Genomic DNA, 20,834 nt, shown 5'->3' on the forward strand with positions numbered 1-20,834 from the left:
GTCACTGAAAAGAACACACTAGTTATTGTTATTGACATTTATCAGTGTTCTGTGCACTTTCATTTTGTGCTGTTTTGACTGAGTTTGAGCTCCAAAAAGAGTCTGCTTCTTTGTTAAAAATCCCCCTGGTGCACTATTTCATTTACAAATAAAGCAGATTTTTATCATTTTTGTAATTCTGAGCCTTTTCGGTGAGGTTAATTAGAACACTCAGAACAGAGTGTGGTTTTGTTCTCCCTGGAACAAGTTGCCTTCAATTTTTAATTAATTATATCAAAGAAACCACAATTTTCCTTTGCAATTTTCATTTGGTCCCGCAATTTTATTGCAAAAATTGCTTAAAAACATTGCAACATGCATTGCAATTTTCCAGAAAAGCTGCCATGTAATCAGGCATTTCAGGCTGCAACAATCTCAAACAAAGCCCAGGAAATCCTGGAGGAACTGATTAACATGCTTAGAAGTAGGTAGGTAATTAGGTGTATTTCCAGAGACCATGTAACACCACTTTTCAATCTGGATGTCCACTGACCTGAAATTTGATTAATATGATGATACTGAAGTTGGGACAGGAACACACTTCCACATCCTTTCCAAAACCTATTTTGACAGGGAAAGAATGCATCAAGACCTGACACTTAAAATAAATACAGACTTCATTTATTAGTAGATGGTGGAATGCAATAAGATGTGACAGTACACTAGTTGGTAAAATCAAAAGCACCAATAGGTTTACTCTATATCAGTAGGGTCAAGTGCTGCAGCCAGGTAAGAATAGAATTATGTGGACAGCAAGAGTCATTGTCAGTATTTCTTCCCATATTTAGCATCTCAATGAAATTACCTGTGCTGCGGAAATCTGATTGTAGGTAATTAAACGCAAAGAAGACTCCCAGCTTTCTGTCCTAACAGAATAGGACAGAGAAGCCATCAGCCAGTTGAGTCAGTGTCTAATTTTAGTGAGCATACTTTTACAATGTGTATGTCCCCTGCTTGTTTGTTGTATGGATTAAGACTCATGTCTGGTCTGGGAGAGTAAGCCCAGCACAAATATAAAAATTAACTTTACTCACTTTAGCTTTGCCAGGCTTCATGTTAATGGACTTGTGGCTGAACCACAGTGATTCGGGCCAGTCAGCATATGAGGAACTATGTGCAGCTACGGGTGTGATTTTGGTGTGACAACAGTGAAAATAACAATGGTGGCTCCTTAAGAGGTCTATATGCTGCTATGCATCAGGTTTATCAGAGAGAATTTCTCTTCTCCCAGTTTGACTATGTCTTGTGGTTCATTGATCTGACTGGTTGACATTAAGCTGTGATGGGGACAGACTGGTGATTAGTTCATCCAAGTCCCTGCCTTTTCAAAGCTTCCAAGGATGACTTCTAGTAGTTTTGTGTAACAAACCATTAGGAGCATTAGGTTACAGAAGTTCAGATTAGTTGGGTTAAGCAGCACTTCCTGTACAGTACCAACACTGACCAGCCCGTTCTCATCCCATCTCGTCCCATACCAATGATTCATCACCTTCCTTTTGCATCTGATACTGAAGAACAAGGTACCCTTCAGTGGCTATATGAGATGCACATGCCTAACACTGTGAAATGCTTGCAGTTTAGGTGGGTTTAAGTACAAAAACTACTTGAATAGGTTTCAGCTAAGACCATGTTTGGGGTGGAAACAACTATATTATGTTATATACATTAGGGGACATCACAGAAGCGAGCCATCTTTCAACCCCTCCTTCTCTTCCCTTTTTATACTACGTCAACAGCTCGATGTGTCTCATACAGCCACTGAAAGGTTTAATTTGTGGTCGCTTTAAATGCAGTGTATTACTTTCAGCCATAAACGGGCACCATGGGCATCTGTATGAGTCACAGAGCGGCGGTGACAAATTGCCAGTATGTGATGAGTTGGAAATGAGACCAGGCTGCACTAACCCAGCAGCACAACATGCTGGCATGCGGCCAAAGTGTCTTGTAATTACTTTTTGGTTGCTTTTTAATCAAGGAGTGGGTCCACCACTCACTGTTTATTACTATATAATAGATAGGAAATGATCTATCCCAGTACCCAGTGCACAATATGTGCACTACTTTTCTGTCTTTCAGTGATCCTATATTCTGATGTCTTGCTTTTCAGGATATTATTTTAACTATAACCATTTATACCTATTATACCACTTATTACTATTATAGACAACCCATTATAATTTTACATCATAAGACAGCTTTACCCAAAAATAAAAAAATGAAAATTCAGTCATTATCTACTCACTCCATGCCAATTCAAGGTCAATGTTAGGTTTTCAGTCCACAAAACACTGCTGGAGTTTCACAGGAAAACAGCAGAATCTCCCAAACAATGGAAGTGAATGGTGACCAGTTTTCAAACATAAAAAAAAAACAATAGAATAAAAAACAAAAGAAGCCCCCACTGTTTGTAATCCAAGTCTCCTAAAGCTCCAGCATGCCAAGCGGACTAAAAAAATGTTATTTACACCATGTTTTTAGCCTGAATCTTCATTGTAGATCCTTAGCGTGGAGCCACGTTCACATGCATACTGTCTGAACTGGGTATGTGTGGTGTGACATTGTCCGAACTGCATGTTGGGGCTTTAGGAGATTTGAATGACACCAGATGAGCAGTATGGAGACACTTTATGTTCACTTTATTGTTTGGGAGGTTCTGCAACACTGTTTTCCTGTGAAACTCCAGCAGTACTAAAAACCTAAACCTGACCTTGAATTGGCATGAAGATGCGTAGATAATGACTGAATTTTCATTTTTGGGTGAACTACCCCTTTAATATCTACCCTGATTTGTTATTTCATAATAGGTAAATTAGCCAATTACAAACTTATGCCCCCTGAAAGTTAAAGATGCAAAGTAGAACTTGAGATGCCTAAACCCAACAGTACTTGACTAATGCCAGTGCCTGGCTGTTAGGTTAGTGAGATGTTCTTATATGTTTATAAGTCAGCAGTAGATGTGAGTGGCTGCTGCTAAAATGTAACTACCCATTTCCTTACTTTTGGTCCCTTTTATGTGTTTTGCTCTGAAAAAATTGTACCTAAAGCAAACTGTTTTCTTTTTCAGGTTGCGCGAAAAAGGTTTCTGCCAGCCATACCGAGGCATTGCCTGTGCTCGCTTCATTGGCAACCAGAGCATCTATGTTGAGTCTCTGCAGATGCAGGGGGAGAGTGAGAACCGCATTACAGGTAAGGCAATCCACTGACTCTCATAGCTGGCATATAACACTATTATCACCAAACAACTGGGTATAAGATATCTGAGATCACATGAACAAGTGGGAAAACTCAAACCCGTGTCTTTTTCCTCCCTCCAAGCTGCCTTCACGATGATTGGCACCTCCACCCAGCTATCAGATCAGTGCTCCAGGTTTGCCATCCCTTCCTTCTGCTATTATGTCTTCCCACTGTGTGACGAGGGCTCTCGGGGCCCTGGGAAGCGGCAGCTCTGTCGAGATGAGTGTGAGGCCCTGGAGAATGACATTTGCCAAGCAGAGTACACGATTGCACGTTCCAATCCCATGATCCTCATGCAGCTGGAGCTTCCAACCTGCCACCTGCTGCCACGGCCGGGCACACCTGATGCTGCCTCCTGTATGAGGATAGGAGTGCCACCAGAGAAACTGGGTCCATGTAGGTGGAAGTTACAGCACACACACATTACAATTATTGATATAAAAACACCCTACTCGTGAAATTAATTAACAAATGAATACAACAACTTGCAATTGAATCCCTCAGACAGGCTGTTGTTTTAGCTTTCCTGCTGCATGAATCTCAAGCTGCCCTGTCAGCTGGGGACAGATGTTACAGAATAAATCCCACTCTTCATCCTAAGTGTAAATAGTTGGGGGTGTAACAATTCACTCATGCATCGGACTTGACATCGTTTCAGACGGCCTGTATCGGTTAAAAGCTGAACATTAATCGGAAACAAATTGATGCAGCACTAGTGTATCAATACAGCGACAGAAGTGACATTTTACCGCATTGCACTACCAAACTTTCAAAACGATCAAGTGTAGAATAAGTTTCGGGCTTTATAAGAAAGATGAGAAACACGGAGTACAGAGCTACGAGTCTCACCCACAGAGACGTCATGTCACTGTGAGAGCAGGTAACACTACACTGTTCCTCCACACTAATCAAAACCACAGCACTCTTCATATGAAACAGAGCAGCAGATCATCTTACTGCAAAATGCTCATAAGAAGATGTTAAGACCACTGTAATGTCTCTTTCTCTCGGTCTCTCTTATTACTAGTTAGTAAAACTATCAGGATTTTTTGGCACCTAACACCACTCTACAAATGTAGCATTAATTGATTCCAAATGTAAAGACTCACACATTGCTTCGTCTTGTATTGCATCATATTGTATTGTATTGTGACAGGGCTGAATCGTATCGAACCGAATCGTTGGCCCTTTAAAAATTTTTAGATATATCATATCATCGAACATGTATCAAGATACAAATCTGTCAAAATCTGTCTCAGTCAGTGAGATACACATCCATAGTAAATAGTTATGGTGTCAGATATGGTGATTCACTGAGGGTGTTATTTTTACAAGTGCTTATCATCAGTTATACCATGAAAGGGATAGTTCACCCAAAAATGAAAATTCAGTCATTTTCTACTCATCCTCATGTTGATTGAAGGTCGGGTTTATTTTGTTAGTCCGTAAAATAAAACTGGAGTTTCACAGGAAAACAGTGTTGCAGAATCTCATAAGCAATGGAAGTGAATAGTGACCAGTTTTCAAACATAAAAAACAACTGGAAAAAAACATAAAATGCCTCCATACTACTCGTCTGGTGTAATCCAAGTCTCCCAAAGTCCCAACATGTGCTTCAGACAACGCTGCACCACACACACCCAGTTCAGACAGTATGCATGTGCACATGAACGTGGCTCCAAGCTTAGGGTCTACAGTGAAGAGATTCAGGCTAAAAACATGGTGTAAATAACATTTTTTATTCAACTTGTCATGTTGGGACTTTAGGAGACTTGGATTACACCAAACAAGCAGTATTGGGACATTTTATGTTTTTATGTTTTTGTTTGAAAACTGGTCACCCTTCACTTTTATTGTTGGGGAGATTCTGCAGCAGAGTTTTGTGGACTAAAAAACCTGACCTTCAATCAGCATGAGTAGTAGTAGATAATTACTAAATTTTAATTTTTTGGTGAACTATACCTTTAATACTTGATTCAAATGTTTTAACTGCTAAAATAATTGTTCAACATTTGGGTTGATACACTTATTTGCTGTCTTTTGAGATTGATGTTCAGATGGATATCAATCACAGACAGAGGTGGAGTATCCTTTAGGCCAAGGGCGAGCAATTATTTTCCTAGGGGACCACATGAGAAGACCTGATTGTTGCTGGGGGCCGCACAAATTTCTGTCACACTGTACCTCAATTTTATGACTAAGATTAAATATAGAAAACATACTGTACACTTACTCTTAGTTTTCAGCATTTATTATATTGAAAATCATTCCAAACAGCATCTTATTAAGAACATTATTGAAAATACTGTGCAGGTAATCTAAAGCATCACACCAGGGATGCTACAACCCATCCTGTATACATGTTTTATCTTTGGCAAGAACTGCATAACAGCCAGGTTTATGAGAACAGGGGTACTTTTGTTTTGTTTTTTGAATGATTCACTTGTTAATACCAAAAAAACAAAAATCTTGACAAAAAAATAATACCGTTTCCTACACAGCAACATGTTCGTTGCAAACTAAACACACAGCCTTATTGCTGACCTCTGTGAAAAAATACTTAACAGTCCATGACTTATTAAACACTCGACATTCGGCATCAACGTCACGCTTTTTAGTGCTCATTTGGTGACTCCAGTGTATTCCTCCATCAACTGTGTTCCATGAACAAAATGAAAATCCCCATACACTCAACCTGCCGTGGGCGTGTCTCAGTCACCTCAGCAGAAGATGTAGCAACTGCAAACATCACTTGTGTCGATCAATAGTGACAGGAGGAAGCGCACTCGGACCACACAAGCATTTCAAAATAAAAGCCAATTTAGATAATTTCATTCGTCTCTTTAGCCTCCAAAGTAAAATGGTGTGGTTTGTCTTCGACCTCGCGGGACGGATAGAACCATCATGTGGACCGGATCCGGGCCGCGGGCCGTACAATGCCCAGGTCTGCTTTAGGCTCTGCACAGACACATCACCTCCCTGATATCACTGATGCTCAGTAGGTGGATACCGATTATGTTCTGGGTGGTTTTAATCACCCACAGCAGATTCTTCCTGTCTTGGGTCGTACATATCCCATGATGCCAGTTTGTGTTGTTTCCAGTCAAGATGTTTTCTATTATTCCTCTGGAGAAGTTAAAAAGAACTCGGCTCTGGAATTTTGCCCTCTTACGTGGCCTTAAGAAAGCTTCAGCTCTGTGCTTAACACACAGACATGAGACAGGTTTCAGTCTTCTCTACTCACTCTCAGAAAGAAAGAAAATAAACTTGTTTCCCAAAATATTGAAGTATAGTAGACAAAAGTGCTGTCGGTCTCTGAACCAGCTAAAAACAGACAAGTTCTGATCATGCAATAATTTTGTAAACCCACAAAATGTAAGTCACCTCTTTTACATCCATACTGAGTCACAGTCTGCTCTACAGATTCCACCTCAGACCACAGCTGCTACAATGGCAGTGGGGCTGACTACAGGGGTACAGTCAGCATCACTAAATCTGGTCATCACTGCCAGCCGTGGAGTGCTCAGTACCCTCACAGTCACCACCTGTCCCAGGAATACCCTGAGCTCTGGGGAAGCCACAACTTCTGCCGTAACCCAGGAGGCCAGATGCAGGCACCCTGGTGCTTCACTCTGGACCCTCAGGTTAGGGTGGACCTGTGTGACATCCAGCCCTGCAGTAAGTACCATCATGTAATAACTGTACTCTTAAAAGGATAGGTCACCCAAAAATGAAAATACTGCTGGAGTTTCACAGAAAGAAAACAGTTTTGCAGAATCTCCCAAACAGTGGAAGTGAATGGTGACCAGTTTGCCTCCATACTGCTTGTCTGGCATAATCCAAGTGTCCTTAAGTCCCAACATGCTGTTTGCACACCATCACACCACACACACCTAGTTCAGACAGTGTGCATATTTACATGAACGTGGCTCCAAGCTAAAGACCTGCACTGAAGATTCAGGCTAAAAACATGGCATAAATAACTTTTTTTTGTCAACTTGGCATTTTGGGGCTTTAGGGGACTTGGACTACACCAGACGAGCAGTATGGAGGCATTTTATGTTTTTATTCTGTTACTTTTCCCATTTGAAAACTGGTCACCATACACTTCCGTTGTTGGGGAGATTTTGCCACACTGTGAAACTCCAGCAATGTTTTGTGGACAACACAACTGAACCCGACCCTCAGTTGGCATGAGAGTGAGTAGATAATGACTTTTTGGATGAACTATCCCTTTAAACCAGGATGAGTATTTTATGCTTGTAGATACCACAGATGATCTGTTCAAAGACAAGCAATGAATACTTGTACAAAGAACGCCTTACAAATCAGACTTAACATGCTACTATTTCTATTCTCTTGCTGTCTCTAGAGCCTCCAGAGAACCCCAGGAAGGAGATCCTGTTCATTCTAATACCTGCAATTGCTATCCCATTGGTCATTGCTTGCCTCTTCTTCCTGGTTTGCATGTGTCGCAATAAGCAAAAGACGTCGATTGACACCCCACCTCGCTGCCAGCTCAGCAGCTCTCCTACCCAGGACATGGAGCTGTCACTCCTCAATCAGCAAAAACACCAGGTAATACACACACAAAATACAGAGTGTCATTTATGGAGCTATATTGGGGCCAAAAGTTTTGTACCTGAAAAAGTAAAATTTGAAACTGAAAATTCAAGTTTTGATCTTGAATTTTGAAAAATACATCAATGTATTCAAAATAATAATAATAATTCAAATCTTATTTTTTACAGTTTCAATTTTTTTTCACTGTCAGATCTTTCTTTTTCAGTTTCAGATCTTTTCTTTTCAGTTTCAGACTTTTGGCCCGGATTTCGCATGGGGGGCGTGGTGAGAGGGGTGTGGAATCATGACAGACAGCTTAACAAAAAGGCTAGGGACCGTCCCCTATCATGGTGCCTTCAGGGAACGTAGGAACTAAAACAATTCAACTCAACACTTTATGTAGACTACACCATGTGATTGGCAGTGAAAAAACTAATGTCAGTGACAAACTTCCATTTGCACGGCATGCAGGAATATCCTGCACGGCTAAATCTGTTTTAATTTCCTCTGTAAGTCTAAAGCTGCTAATATATTACTTTATATAAGTTTTATATTCTTTAATACGTGGTAAGTTTATCCAAATATCTCCGTTTTTGAAATTTACTCTGACGTTTTCAGAGATGTGAGATGTGAAAGCTGTTTTAGACAGTACTGAGGACCAATTGCAGAAGCGGAGGGATAAATTATGCCAGATTGTGCACTTCAACAGATACACTTGAATGCTTTCCACGTAGCACTGTGAACGCAGCGCAGTGTCCGCTCATAATGATGGCGTCCAGCTCTGCAGGCCCACCTGCTGGAGCGGCGCACAGGTGAGAAATGTTCAAAATGAGAGGTCATTTTGTGACAACATGCAATGTGCTGAAAAAACCTGCAGCAGTCTGCGGTGGAAAAGGTTGTAATCCATGCTACAGTATGAATGTGGCCTGATGCTATCAGCTAGTGTTTGTGTATTGTACTCCTTACAGCAGTGGTTACCAACCCTGGGTCAGGACCTCACATGGGGTTGCCAGATACTTAAATCTGATCTGATGCCCTGCTATTTATGTGTTTCTGGTGACATAACGAATGTGAAAAACAAACAAAAACAATCCTCAAATAATAAGTCAAAATGGGGGACACGGGATGTATGTACGAGGGTGTGGGTGTATGAGTGACAGTATGGGTATAAAGAAGAAAGCTAGCGACATGCAAATAAACAAGAACACAATAAACAGTTGCTATGGTAATGCTAAACAAACCCACAGCTGGTATGGCTCTGGCTAGTTGTTGATCACGAGTCCTACTGAGTTCATATCACAAATAGATGCATGGTGTGAGTGCGAGTGCTTTAGCCCTGTGCTTAACTTCCAGCTTTGCCAATTTATCACTTAAAGATGTCAGAAACATTGCATGTTGTCACAAAACGACCTCTCATTTTGAACATTTCTCACCTGTATGCCGGACTCCATCATTATGAGTGGACACTGCGCTGCGTTCACAGTGCTACGTGGAAAGTATTCAAGTGTATCTGTTGAAGTGCACAATCTGGCATAATTTATCCCTCCGCTTCTGCAGTTGGTCCTCAGTACTGTCTAAAACAGCTTTCACATCTCACATCTCCGAAAACATCAGAGTAAATTTCAAAAAAGGCGATATTTGGATAAACTTACCACGTATTAAAGAATATAAAACTTATTTAAAGTGTAAAGAAATTTTTTCTTATGTAAAGAAAATTCAAACAGATTTAGCTGTGCAGGATATTCCTGCATGCCATGCAAATGGAAGTTTGTCACTGACATCAGTTTTTTCACTGCCAATCACATGGTGTAGCTACAGTGTTGAGTTAAATTGTTTTAGTTCCTACGTTCCCTGAAGGCAACGTGATAGGGGAAGGTCCCTAGCCTTTTTGTTAAGCTGTCTGTCATGATTCCACACCCCTCTCACCACGCCCCCACACACAAAATCAGGGCCAAAAGTCTGAAACTGAAAAGAAAATATCTGAAACTGAAAAAGAAAGATCTGACAGTGAAAAAAAAATGAAACTGTAAAAAAATAAGATTTGAATGTGAAAAGAAAAAACATGCAACTGAAAAAAATAGGATCTCAAATATCAAAAAATATGAAAGTGAAAAATGAAAATAAATAATTTATTCAAAAGAATGACCAGAGTGAATCATAATTCTATTTAACCTGAAAAAAGAAATTGTGTATTGTACTTATTTTTATTTTGAATACATTGATGTATTTTTCAAAATTCAAGATCAAATCTTGAATTTTCAGTTTCAAATTTTAATTTTTCAAGTACAAAACTTTTGGCCCCAATATAGCTCCATACTCATTCATGTTCTGACTGAGTTTAGCACTGCTTTATAAAACACAGCGCCCTATTCATTTGAACATTTTGGAAAATTAACAAGGGCGGCACGGTGGTGCAGTGGTTAGCACTGCCGCCTCACAGCAAGAAGGCTGGGGCAGGGCTTTTCTGTGTCCGGAGTCTGCATCTATCGTCAGCTTGTCTGCAGCTGACACAGCAGATGCTTTTATGTTTTAAATGCAGTGCTGATTTTGGTCTGAACACCCAGTAATAAAAAACAAAGTGACTGTACACTTGAATTAAGAACTGTTGCATTTCAGTGCTAATCTATTATATTAGGCTTTATTGCTGGCCATACACTTTGATGACAAGTATTTATATTTACTGCTTTGTGGCTGCAGGCCAAGCTGCGGGAGATTAACCTGTCAGCAGTACGCTTTATGGAGGAGCTTGGCGAGGATCGGTTCGGCAAGGTTTACAAGGGCCACCTGTATGGCACTGCACCTGGTGAGCAGACCCAGGTGGTAGCCATCAAGACATTAAAAGACAAAGTTGATGCCACTCTCTGTGAGGAATTTCGCCATGAAGCCATGCTTCGTTTCCACCTACAGCACCAAAATATTGTTTGTTTGCTGGGTCTGGTCACTAAAGAGCATCCAATGAGCATGATATTCACTTATTCCAGCTTTGGTGACCTGCATGAGTATCTGGTGATGCGCTCCCCCAACTCAGATGTTGGCAGCTCAGATGATGACAAGACAGTGAAATCCACACTGGAGCAGGCTGATTTCCTTCACATTATCACCCAGATTGCTGCTGGAATGGAGTACCTTTCCAGTCAGCAGGTAGTCCATAAAGACCTTGCTGCTCGAAACATTCTGGTCTTTGACAAACTCAGCATCAAGATCCTGGATCTGGGCTTGTTCAGAGATGTCTACTCAGCTGATTACTACAATCTAATGGGTACAAGCCCTTTCCCCATTCGTTGGATGTCCCCAGAAGCTATTATGTATGGCAAGTTTTCCACCGACTCCGACATCTGGTCTTATGGTGTTTTGTTGTGGGAAACTTTCAGTTATGGTCTGCAGCCGTATTGTGGCTACTCCAACCAGGATGTGATCGAGATGGTGCGCAGCCACCAGCTACTGCCTTGTCCTGATGACTGCCCAGCCTGGATTTACACCCTTATGCTGGAGTGTTGGAGTGAATTCCCAGCAAGAAGACCTTGTTTCAAGGACATCCACATACGTCTGCGCTCCTGGGAGAGCCTGTCCAACTATAACAGCTCTGCTCAGACTTCTGGCACCAGCAACACTACTCAGACCAGCTCTCTCAGCACCAGCCCTGTAAGCAACATCAGCATGAGCACAGCAAATGCGTCGCGCTACACCAGCCCTAAAAAGAGTTCGCCATTCCATCAGCCACAGTTCATGCCCATGAAGGGTCAAATCCATCGGCCAATGGTGCCCCCACAGCTTTACATCCCTGTCAATGGATATCACCCCATGCCAGCTTACCCATATCTGCAGAACTTTTACCCCATGCAAATACCTATGCCCATGCCCCACCAGCAGATGCACCACCCACCACAGATGGTTCCCAAAGCTGGCTCTCACCATAGTGGCAGTGGATCCACATCTACAGGCTACGTCACCACTGCCCCTTCCAACACTTCTGTCACAGAACGAGCAGCTTTGCTAAATGAGGACTCCAAGACCCTTGATGAGGATCTGGCTGACAGGACGTCCCAGGAAGAACTAGACCAAAACAAGGACTTGTCAGTGCCTGAAACAGAGTTGCTAGGTGACAATGACTCACCACAGACTGATGAACTGGGGATCCACTTGTCAGACACATAAGTGTGGTGCTGTTGAAGAACAGTGGAACTGAAATATTCTGTGAGCTGTGCTTGCCAATAATTCAAAAGCATCATCAAGTGAAGTTAGCATTTTTGCAGAACGGTGACTGACTTTTTTTATATGAGTTTTGAACAACAACTTGGGTGTGTCCATATAGTGTTTTTCTCTGGTAGAAAAGCACAAATTTCATTGTCTTTACGACTTCACTTCAAAGATAATGCAAATGAGTTCACTCAATTCTCTCCTCCCAAACACCGTCCATATGCAAACCTACACCCTGCATCACTGATTAAAGGTCTAATGTATAGGATTTAGTGGCCTATTTGCAAACACTCAATGTCTTACTCTCCTCTTCCAAGTGTGTAGGAAAACCTACGGTGGCCACGAAACTCACCATATCTAGAACCAATGTTTGGTTGGTCCGTTCTGGGCTACTGTATAAACATGCTGAGGCAACATGGCAGCCTCATAAAAGAGGAGCCTCTCCCTCCGTAGACATAAAAAACGATAACAGTTAAGTTAGATAACAGTTCTTATTTTCAGTTGATTATACACAAATGAAAACACACATACATACTCAATGTTAAATACAAATTCTGCCACTAAATCCCTCTAAATCTTACACACTGGAGCTTTAAGTAAAATTAAATGTGCAATCAATTTTAGAATTGTTCATGTTCTTGCCTTTGCTGTGCAACACAAAAACATTTTCTTATCCACAAGTACTTCAGAGGTTGCCTTGCCTTTACGTGGTGCATTTCACAGGGAGGCCATGCAACCAGCGCCCGCACTCCCACCTCAGATACCCTGTACGGGCATCCAGACCTACTAGCAGGAATTGAGGAATTGCCAGTTTAACAAAAAGTGACTTGATCCCTCACCCTCCTTGCATCCACTTCCAATACTAGTTGTGTTTCTGTAGTAGACAAGTGTTTTGCTTGTTTACAACTAGCGCCCCTTAATGACAATTTAATGTTGATTTTGCTGTTAATATTCTATGGTTGGTGAAAGCCACAATCATAGAACAATAGAATGTATGATGAATATAAATGTTGTAGGAGTTTTGAAAGAAACAGTGTATGAGGTAACTTTGTTAATAATTATATTCACTGAGTTGTATTTTGGAACATATTACCATCAAACAAATCAAAGAATGAGAACAAATAATCTTGTTTTTTTGTTGTTGTTTTTTCAGGCCATTGACAAAGGTTTAATTCCATCTGACTTATTTCCCATGAAATCAATACTTGTAACATCAACTTTGAAAACAAAGTTGTACAGATTTGTAATTTATGTACTTTGATTTGAACATTTAATTTGCTTATAATTTTTCGTTATTGGTGAAGATTTCTAAGCCTAGTGTTAATACAGTGTCTTTTCCACCACTTGTTTGCTTTGTTTAAGCTGTTTTTTTTCTCACCATATAAAGTTCACATAAAGTCATATGAATAAAATGGTGTATTTTCCTGAAAAAAAAAAAAAGTGCTGTCACTTCATTATATTTAATCATCATCAATCATTGCTGATACTAATAAAAGAACCTGTGATCACATACTGTAATTTTCCACTGGGGTTCAGAAATATGTTGGTTTGTTGGGATTAAACTCCATAAAAACAAATAAGCATTTGATGAATGTTGGTCCTTGTAAAAACTCAGCATGATTCTGCTCAAAGTATCTTGTTCCCTCCTCTGTCTTTACACCAGTGAACCTGGTGTGTGGGTTGATGATGTAATTGATGAAGCGGTTTGTACTTAAAGGGATAGTTCACCCAAAAATTAAAATTCAGTCATTATCTATTCACCTTTCAACCTTTGAAGGTCGGGTTTAGTTTTTTAGCCCCCAAAACACTGCTGAAGTTTCACAGGAAATCAGCGCTGCAGAATCTCCCAAACAATGTAAGTTGCACATGCACACTCTCTGAATTGGGTGTGTGTGATGTGATGGTGTGTACAGCATGTTGGGACTTTAGGAGACTTGGATTATGCCAGACAAGTGGTATGAAGGTATTTTATGTTCTGTTTTTGTTTTTCAGTTGTTTTTTTGCATTTGAAAACTGGTCACCATTCACTTCCTTTGTTTGGAAGATTCTGCAACTCTGTTTTCCTTTGAAAATCCAGCAGTGTTTTGTGGACAAACAAAATAATTCCAACCCTCAATCTGCATGAGGGTGAGTAGATGACTGAATTTTCATTTTTGGTAGATCTAGCCCTTTAAGGGGTGGGGAGGGAGTTCAAGGTAATTAAACTATTGAGTGTACATGTTCGCTAGAAGAAGTGAGATGGGTGACCATGTCTAAAAGTGTCTAAATCAAAAAAATGTTTGGTAAGGAGCAGTCATAGCGGATTTGTTTGAGGTGATCTTTAGAGAGGGGCATGTATACTCAAAAACCACAAAAAAAACTCCCAAGACACTATCTTTAAAATCAAGTAAAAAAAGCTTTATTGATATGGTGTGGTCATGTCAGACCTTAAGAATTCTGAGTTTTTTGTGATTTTTGAGTAAAAATTTGTAGCCTATTCACGAAATTAAAAAAAGGTTTTAATACTCAATCAACTACTGTGCATCACACCCTACATCCACTGTTCAGTGCCTTTTCCTCTAAATTTTTCCAGTGGCTAATCTTGAACCTCCATGGAGTAGCTATGAGTGCGGGTTGCGGACCCATCTTCTACACCAAGTACATCTCCAATTTGCTGAGGAAGATCATTGCATGTGATTGAAAGTACTGGAAAAAGTTAGTAATTGGACTATGAGTGACATTGTTTTGTCATTATGCTAGTAACAGGTCAAGACTTTTACACCCCCAAAGACTGGGGCAGCAACAATGTTTCACTGTGGCATGCTTGGTTGATACTAAAATAATTCATAGTTTTATCATGCTTACTTCAAATTCTCACCAGACCGTTTGTCATATGCAGGTTTTCAAAATTGCAACTCGTATTGATGGAGATCTCTTTCTTTACCTGGAAGCTCACCGGTCCATGGCCAACAGAATGCAGGAACTCAAAATCAAGTGAAAAACAAGCCCTCAAATCTGATCAACCTGCGTCCAACCAAACCTGTCGATTCAAAACATTTGTGTAAATGTTTAAAAACAGACTCCAGGGCTCAGTCATCTGTTTTCAACTGGTCTGACTTATTTAGCTAGCTATTTAGCTAAAGAAAATCAGTTGATGACCCATCTGAAACAGAAAGTTCTTCATATTAAAGAACATATTGATTTAAGTCTATGACCCTGATGCACTGCAGAAAGTACTTGCATATTGAGTTAAGACCGGGTTTGTTTGTTTGTTTGTTTTTATGAAATCAAGGAAGTCTGTATAGTGCACACTAATAGTGAATAATGAGTGTGATTAATGGGCCAAAATGAACTGTTACCAATGAGCATGGATTAAATGTTTTTAAGTGTGAGCACCCCTGACAACTCAGCTCAATGAGAAATAAACAAAGCACTCAGTGAGAAGCAGTGAGGCCAGTTTCTTCTTTTAATCAAGACGTGAACAATAACTTTTTATAATAGTGGTTAAGAGGGTTCAGTCTAATATTAAATCATCTATATGGACTCATATAATGATGACTTGATTTGTTTTGTCGCATCTATGTGAGCAACATTTGATTGAGAGTAAATGAATGGCTTCGTAAATGGTGCTCAAACAGGCATGCAAACTTCTCAGGAGCACATATCTGAGTAGAGACTCTGGTATGCAGCAGCCATCTTAACTCTGGACCTTCAGGTACAAGCAGCAACATTTACACTAGCTATCCAACATTGACCCCTAGAGGTGTAAAAGGGTATGAGAAAATGTAGTGAAGCAACACTACAGAGAGTGGGACAATATCAGTCCCCCCCAGTCATGTCTGTCATTCCGTGTGGGTCACACAAGCACATGAAGTAGATTGAAGTGATTTTTTTTTTTTTTTTGGTCAGGCTGTTTCACAGTATCAAGGTTAATTTATTTGTCATGTTATAGCAGTGCAGCACAGTAAAATGGTCCCTTCATGCTACAAACTCAGAAACATTTTAATTAGAAAGCAATATAAACAATCACTTATAACTATAATATTACGCAATTACAAGTAAAAGTACAGATGTTTGAAAAATACAAAGTATTCTTATCAAAACCTACTCAAAGTATCAGTTACTTTTTAATTGATGAGGTTTGAAAGCAGACATTTAATCAAAAGAGTGTCTGTTTCTCCAAATCTTCAGTCTAAATTACTCCAAACTCTTAACCAATAGTTTAAAACGCTATCAAACAATTAATGATTAATGTTTAAGATTTTTTTCTTTCTCTTGTCATTTTAAGTTTAAGTTTCCTTATTCAACAAATGGCTTCACCAGACGTTACTGCCATTCTAGACTGTTGCTTAATTAATACAGTTTAATACATTTTTAATTGATTAAATGCTCAGAATCAATTAATGATAAATCATTAACCACTGCCATCCTTATTTCAAACCTTGTTGCAGTGTTTTGTTTTTCAAATGTTATTGTTTTCATTGGCTTGTTTGCAATCAGATCACCTGATTGGCTACAAAAATGCAGATAAAAGGTATTGAATTATGATGTTAAAGTTAACTGAGTAGATTACATGATGTAATGAATACCCAAAAAAGCTACTTAATAACAGTCATTTGAGTATTTGTAATTAGTTGCTTTCACCCTGCTTATATAACATTAACTTCTAAACACATCTTACGCACCTAGACAGTATGTGCAGTATGTTTAATATTAGTGTGAAGCTCCATGTCATTTACCTCTGTTGCAGTAAAGAACATGAGAGAGCCTCAGCATGAGAGAAGAAGCTGCTCTGCAGTCAGGTGGTACGTCAGCAGATACTTCTGCATCTCCTTGCAAGCAGCAGCAGGGTGGACAGTGATGCTGGTAGGCAGTTTATTACCTGCTGCAAATTATTATTATTAATTTACACTTTTTTTTACTTTTATAAATTTATTTGTATTTGTCCTTGTAATTACTTTATTGCTTTACCGTATTACTTAATCCAAATATACAAAATCATGTAAACATGGTTTTATTTCAAGCTGGAATATTTTGAACATTGATTTGATAATAACTACATGACAGTAAATATAATATTTTGGCTGGTAAAGCTCCATCTATCCATTTAACACAGTGATTAAACAGCATTTGACAAGTTATATATAAATGATGGAATAATAACTGGATTTGACTGACACAAACTAGTATATAGGCCTGCTATATACCAGTTTAATGTACAAAGGTTAAACTTAGCACATTGTGAAGAACTTTGCAACCTTATTTAGGAGTGTTTAGAAAAGTCAGCAGTTGTATTAGAAACTTTAAATAAATATGTCTGAAAGATTCATTGTAAAATCATGAAATTACACATACTGTGTCGTGAACTGACGCACCTTTTTCACCTTTTGTAAACCTTGGTCATCAGCTATTCCTGAGAGTCTGTATACATAGAATTCTTGGTGTGTGTGTTTTTTAAAAGTTATTGACAAATGTTAATATAGACAAACAATTCAGACGTGCTCTGCCAATGGTATTTCAAAGAAAAATCAGAGAAAAGACTGTATATAAATAAATATGCATTGCATACATAAATAAACAATCATCTTAATAAATAAATAAATATTAATTTTAAAAAAAACATATGGGGTACATAGACTTTTTGACCAAGTTTTTATTATATTTTCCATAAGGTTTGCAGGTGTACATCAGTTAATAAACTCACCTAACATACAGTATACCAAGGCATTGAAAAGGAGAGAAGCAATACACTACAAAACTAGAAAACATATTAATACATAATAATATAGAATGCAAAAGCAATTTTTCCGCTTCTCTTCATAAATTCATCAACTAACATTTAATCACATTATTGTCCTATAACTAAGACAACTGAGGATACAGCTGCACCAAGCATACCTCTACACTACTGATTACTCATTTACTCCGATCCTACCCCTTCCCCATGGGTCTCACAAAATCACATTACACATTCATGATATTTCATCTTGATGCAATGCATCAGTAAAACAGAATGAATTTTTTTGTATTTATATCATATTTCTAGCTGTTTGAGTGCCTCCTTCCTAGCCTCCTGTATACACTGGCCTGTCCCGTTCATCCTGAGACTGAGAGCTCCATGGTTAACATCTCTATTAAAGAGTGATTCCCCTGATGAATAGAGAGAGTGCGCAGTGGTTGCCAACATCTTTTTAGCAGCAGGACATGCTGATAGCCACAGCTGTCTTGGACCATGATTAAAGTCCTGTCCTGAATCGTCATTCAACAACATCAATTCTGGAGAACAGTTAATATCTAAGCCACGTGCCTCTGATAGACATTTTTCAACTTTTAACTTTTTTTTAACTGACAGACAGTCCCACATAATGTGTAAAAATGTCCCCAGTTGATTCAAATCACATAAGGTGCAGTTTGGAGAAGTGGTTATATTTATCATCAAGTGCCGCTTTGGTGTCAAATAAGTTTGGTATGTGAAATTCAAATTAATTAATGAATTATCGTATGTATATGTAGTTATATGTATATGTAGTATTATTTTATAATTTGGGTTTTGGAATGACTGAAACATTAGTCCAAACCAGGGTCAGCAGCTTTTATTATCAAAGGAGCCATATCTGGTCAAAAAAAGAAGGAAAAAATCTGACTGGAGCTGCAACTACTAAATTCTGTATTTTCCTCAGAAACTTTTGTTTTTTGGATTTGGCATCCATGGCTGGTCTAGGGAGACATAAGCCTAGCAAGTAACAAAATGTAAAGGAACAGACACAGAGCTATAGATGTATGCTAGGATGCACAATTTAGTTGACAAAATACCAACACTTTTTTTCTTAGGCCACTAGGAATGATTGATGATTGATTAATCTGTGGTTAAGAATTTGGTGAATCAAGTAGAATTTAATTGACTTACTAACAACTAAAAATCCAAAATATAACAGATTATTTTTATGAGTGTGCCCCATGTTATTCATTATTCAAATATATGTGTTTAATATTAATAACTATTTAACTACTAGAATTAATAACTATTAATCAATTAATTGATTGTGAATATTATCAATGATCAATTAAAGACTTACTTTTTTTTTTTTTTTTTACATTTTTACAGTTGGAGAGAATTAAAATATGAGCTGTTTTTCATTTCCATTTAATTTTTCGTTAAAGCCACAGGGTGCCACTGGAGAGGGCCAAATGCAGCTCTGCAGCCCGCAGGTTGCAGACCCCTGCTCCAAACTCTGGACCTGTCTATAAATGATTCAGAGCCGTCTTTGTTCCATATTTTTACTAACACTAATGGACTCATACAGAGATTTTGTCAATATGATAAGAAAAAAGAAAACAGGGGGATATTACCCTGATAAATCCCAATATGGTCCTTAAATTCAAATAAGAATCTTGTGAAATTGGGGTTATTACTTTCCATTCTGCACTTTTGTGTTCAGGATCAACAGGTTTACAATAAAATCAACTCAACAATTGTCATCTTTTTGAGTCCAAAATATGACTGAGTCAGATTCAGGTTACAAAGTTTGGGTTTGTTTTCAACGTCTAAATATTTGCAGAGTTATAAATGTATTGGTATATACTGTGTGACATATGTGTGTATTTTAATCTTATTGGTGATACAGAATTTATATGGTTACAATGAACTGGCGCACCTAAATGCCCCGCTCGCATTGTGGATGACGACATACGCTTACCGTGATTTCGGCTCTCTGCTAAAGTCAAGAGTCATTGGCTTAAGTTGGAAAATGCTGAATTCCGATTGGCTTCGGCGGATGTCATTCAATCTCACGCTGCGAATACATTTATCCAGTGACCTACTAACACAGATCCTGAATCAGTAGCCACCTTGAGGGGAAGAAGCCATGGGAGCTGAGCTGGAAGGTTCGCAACTCGGAGGATTTGGTCCGGTTCAGAATTAGCAGGACGGAGTCCGAGGAAAACCAGAGCGAAGCGTCTGAGCAGGTGGGAAAAAGGGCCCGTTTGGTATGAGCTCCAGCCCGGTTCTTCCTCACAGTGTCACAGAGGTGTGTACGGGATAGTGTGTGTTTACTGTGCTCTGTGAATCACAGCTAGCTTCTATTTCTGTCTTGTGCCTAACCTCTCTGTCGCTAAAACTTATGTTAGACTGAGAATAAGATTCAGACTAAAGACAGAAAGTTGGAGCAAATGTGTATTGGCTCTTAAAAAGAGACTATGCTATATCAGTAGTTCGCTTATTCACAGCGGATAACGGCGGGATAATGGCCGGGATATGAGACATGTAACATTACTGAATGTTCTTCAGGTACGTGGGCCTACCAGCAGCAAGAGTTTGCGGATTGCGACATAGTGTTGAAACCCAGAATATGATTCGGTTGGCTGGAGCGTTATGAACACTGGTGTCGGTGTGTGACTGGAGCGAGTCAGGAAGTTGTAACGTTATTAATACAAGCAGCGTTAACGAAGAAGCGTGTTCTACACTGTTTAATATGAAGTTAATCCTCAAATTATAATAGCTTACTTTTCAGGGCGTAGATGGAGCCCACGCTTCAGCCGCCAGTGTCATGAGTAAGCACGGCAGTGATGTCATGTAACAGTGAATGGCCACTTTGTAGTCTCAGTACACACACACACACACACACACACACACAGAGAGAGAGAGAGAGAGAGAGAGAGAGAGAGAGTTAATTATCTAACACGTTATTTATTCATTAAGAGATATGTTCACTTCCACACATACAGAGCAGAACACACAGGCCCGTTTTGTTGTTGCCACACTGGCACATATTGCATAATGTGTGCAGCTCTGGGAGGGGTGGTGGTGGTGGGGGGGGGGGTGC

The 20,834-nt window shown here is 39.3% G+C and overlaps 1 protein-coding gene across 2 annotated transcripts in view; it reads left to right on the plus strand.

Moving 5' to 3' along the window:
• The window catches only part of ror2 (receptor tyrosine kinase-like orphan receptor 2), an 80,939-nt gene extending 68,448 nt beyond the window's left edge, over nt 1-12,491 (plus strand). For both annotated transcript variants that reach the window (XM_084745743.1, XM_084745742.1), the window contains exons 5-9: nt 3,104-3,225; nt 3,355-3,669; nt 6,697-6,951; nt 7,646-7,851; nt 10,534-12,491. In XM_084745743.1, coding sequence (XP_084601869.1) covers nt 3,104-3,225; nt 3,355-3,669; nt 6,697-6,951; nt 7,646-7,851; nt 10,534-11,991 — 2,356 coding nt within the window. In that variant the 3' untranslated portion in view covers nt 11,992-12,491. The remainder of the gene's footprint in view (nt 1-3,103; nt 3,226-3,354; nt 3,670-6,696; nt 6,952-7,645; nt 7,852-10,533) is intronic.
• The last annotated feature ends 8,343 nt before the right edge of the window (nt 12,492-20,834 follow it).

This window comes from Lutjanus erythropterus, chromosome 20 (genome assembly GCF_056507025.1).
Source record: "Lutjanus erythropterus isolate fLutEry1 chromosome 20, fLutEry1.hap2, whole genome shotgun sequence".
Lineage (NCBI taxonomy): Eukaryota > Metazoa > Chordata > Actinopteri > Lutjaniformes > Lutjanidae > Lutjanus > Lutjanus erythropterus.